Source organism: Pinus tabuliformis, chromosome 3_2 (genome assembly GCF_031772625.1).
Source record: "Pinus tabuliformis cultivar Carrire ecotype Pingquan chromosome 3_2, CPIR1, whole genome shotgun sequence".
Taxonomy (NCBI): domain Eukaryota; kingdom Viridiplantae; phylum Streptophyta; class Pinopsida; order Pinales; family Pinaceae; genus Pinus; species Pinus tabuliformis.
Window position 1 is genome coordinate 309,453,574 of NC_142302.1, and position 1,921 is coordinate 309,455,494.

A 1,921-nucleotide genomic window follows, 5' to 3' on the forward strand; every position below is an offset into this window, starting at 1 on the left:
CCGTGAATCCATCAGGGCCTCAGGCTTTATTCTTTTTCATCCCTTTTACTACCTCCTCTACTTCCTCCAAAGTAGCTTCCCTCATCAGGGCTAGGTTTTGTTCTCTAGTGATCCTACTCGGAATCTCTTTACATATTCTTTCAATAGCTTCTCCACGGTCTACATTAGGTTCCGTGAGGAGATCCTTGAAATGCTTCACCAAGACTTGTTCTATTTCCTCATGCTGTGTAACTCTTGTCCTGCTTCATCTTTAATAGAAAAGATTCTATTTCTTTGCCTTCTTTGAATCATTGCTTGGTGGAAGAACTTTGTATTCCGTTCCCCTTCTCTTAACCAATTTACCCTAGATTTTTGCCTCCACAAGATCTCTTCTTGTTTTCGTCTCTCTTCCAATTGTCCTATCAGGATCCCTTCCTCTCTGGCCAGGTCCTCACTTCTACCTGTATTAATTATTTCTTGTTGGATTTGCTTCATCTTCTGCTCTAGAAGCTGCTGATCTTTGAGTATATGTCCAAATTCCTCCTTATTCCATTTCTTGATGTTTCCTTTCAGTTCTTTTAGTTTCATCTGAAATGTCTGCATTCTGTTTCTTCCTTTCTGACTACTTTGTTTCCACCAATCTTCTACTTTCTTCATGAAATTTTTATCCCTGAGCCAGAAGGCTTCGAACCTAAAGGGCTTTCTCTTAGGGCTTGCTTTAATGTCCAGTTCTGCTTTAATCGGCCAATGGTCCGATCCCATCCCAGGAAGAATCACAACTTCAATGAAAATGTCCCAATTTATGATTTGTTCCGACATTAGAAATCTATCTAGTCTGGAAGCGATCTGGTGTCTACCTCCCCTTCTGTTATTCCATGTATAGATCCTGTTTTTTGTCTGTATGTCTACAAGCCTTTGTTCTGCTATCCAATCTCCGAAGGCTTCCATGTCTACCTCTATTCTTCTGAGCCCACCCTTTTTTTCATTTATTGATTTTAGCATATTGAAATCTCCTCCCACTATCCAAGGCGAAGTTGGATACAAGGATCGCATTGCTGCCATGTTCTGAAGGAAAACCCTATGGTCGCTCTGTATATGGGGTCCATATACATTATATAAGAGGATCCATCCTTGAGAACATAGAATTATGAATCTTCCTGAGAGTATGTGTGGTATGCTGGTCCAGTCTTCAAATTGGACTTCCTCTGGGTTCCAGAGGATTGCTACTCCTCTCGCACTGCCTGCCGCATCTTGACCAATGATCTCATAATGTGGCTTAAAATTGCTCATCACTTCTTTTAGTTTTCTTTCTCGTAATTTTTTTTCTTGAATTAGTATTATATTTGGTTTATCTCTTTTGAGTCTCTCTTTCAGATATCTTTGTTTTCCCTTACAATTCAGCCCTCTAATATTCCAGGTTGTAATAATCATTTCAATAGTTTGAGGGGTTGTTAGAAAACCTCCGACAATGGTACAAATTTTCCTAAATTCACCAACAATCTCCTACCATCTGGATGGTCTCGTTCATAGGTCTCCTTCCTCTTTTCCTTCCACCCTTCCCTGTGATTCCTATTTCTGTATTCTGATCTCCTTGTGTTCCAAGTTGCTCTGGTTGCTTCGCTATCCATATCCCTCATTTTTCTTTGTATCTTTGGAACATATCTTTATAGAGTTGTTTCTGGTCATCTGGTATGAACCGTTCATCCAAACGCTTCCATTCTTGTAGAAGTTTCGTCATGACCCGTTCCTCCTCTCCTTCTTGTTCCTGCCAAGTATCTATTTCCATTTGGATCTGTTCTTGAGCCCGATCTCCCTTCTCTCCCTCTTTTTCCAATTCCATCTTATTTGGTTCCTTATTTTCCTTTTTATTTTCTTTTTGGATCTCTCCTATTTCATCTTCCTCTTCTTCACCTTCTGCTTCCATTTCTAATTCTCGTAGGAC

General features: G+C 40.0%; 1 protein-coding gene across 1 annotated transcript; it reads right to left on the bottom strand.

Moving 5' to 3' along the window:
- Nucleotides 1-210: 210 nt before the first annotated feature.
- On the bottom strand, nt 211-1,041 carry LOC149180788 (uncharacterized). Its single transcript, XM_089413987.1, has one exon. The coding sequence runs from the start codon at nt 1,039-1,041 to the stop codon at nt 211-213; it is 831 nt and encodes a 276-aa protein (XP_089270113.1).
- Between the last annotated feature and the right edge of the window lie 880 nt (nt 1,042-1,921).

Bases quoted from the DNA above. Each gene is read 5' to 3' on its own strand.
- LOC149180788 (XM_089413987.1), bottom strand. From the start codon at position 1,041: ATGGCAGCAATGCGATCCTTGTATCCAACTTCGCCTTGGATAGTGGGA.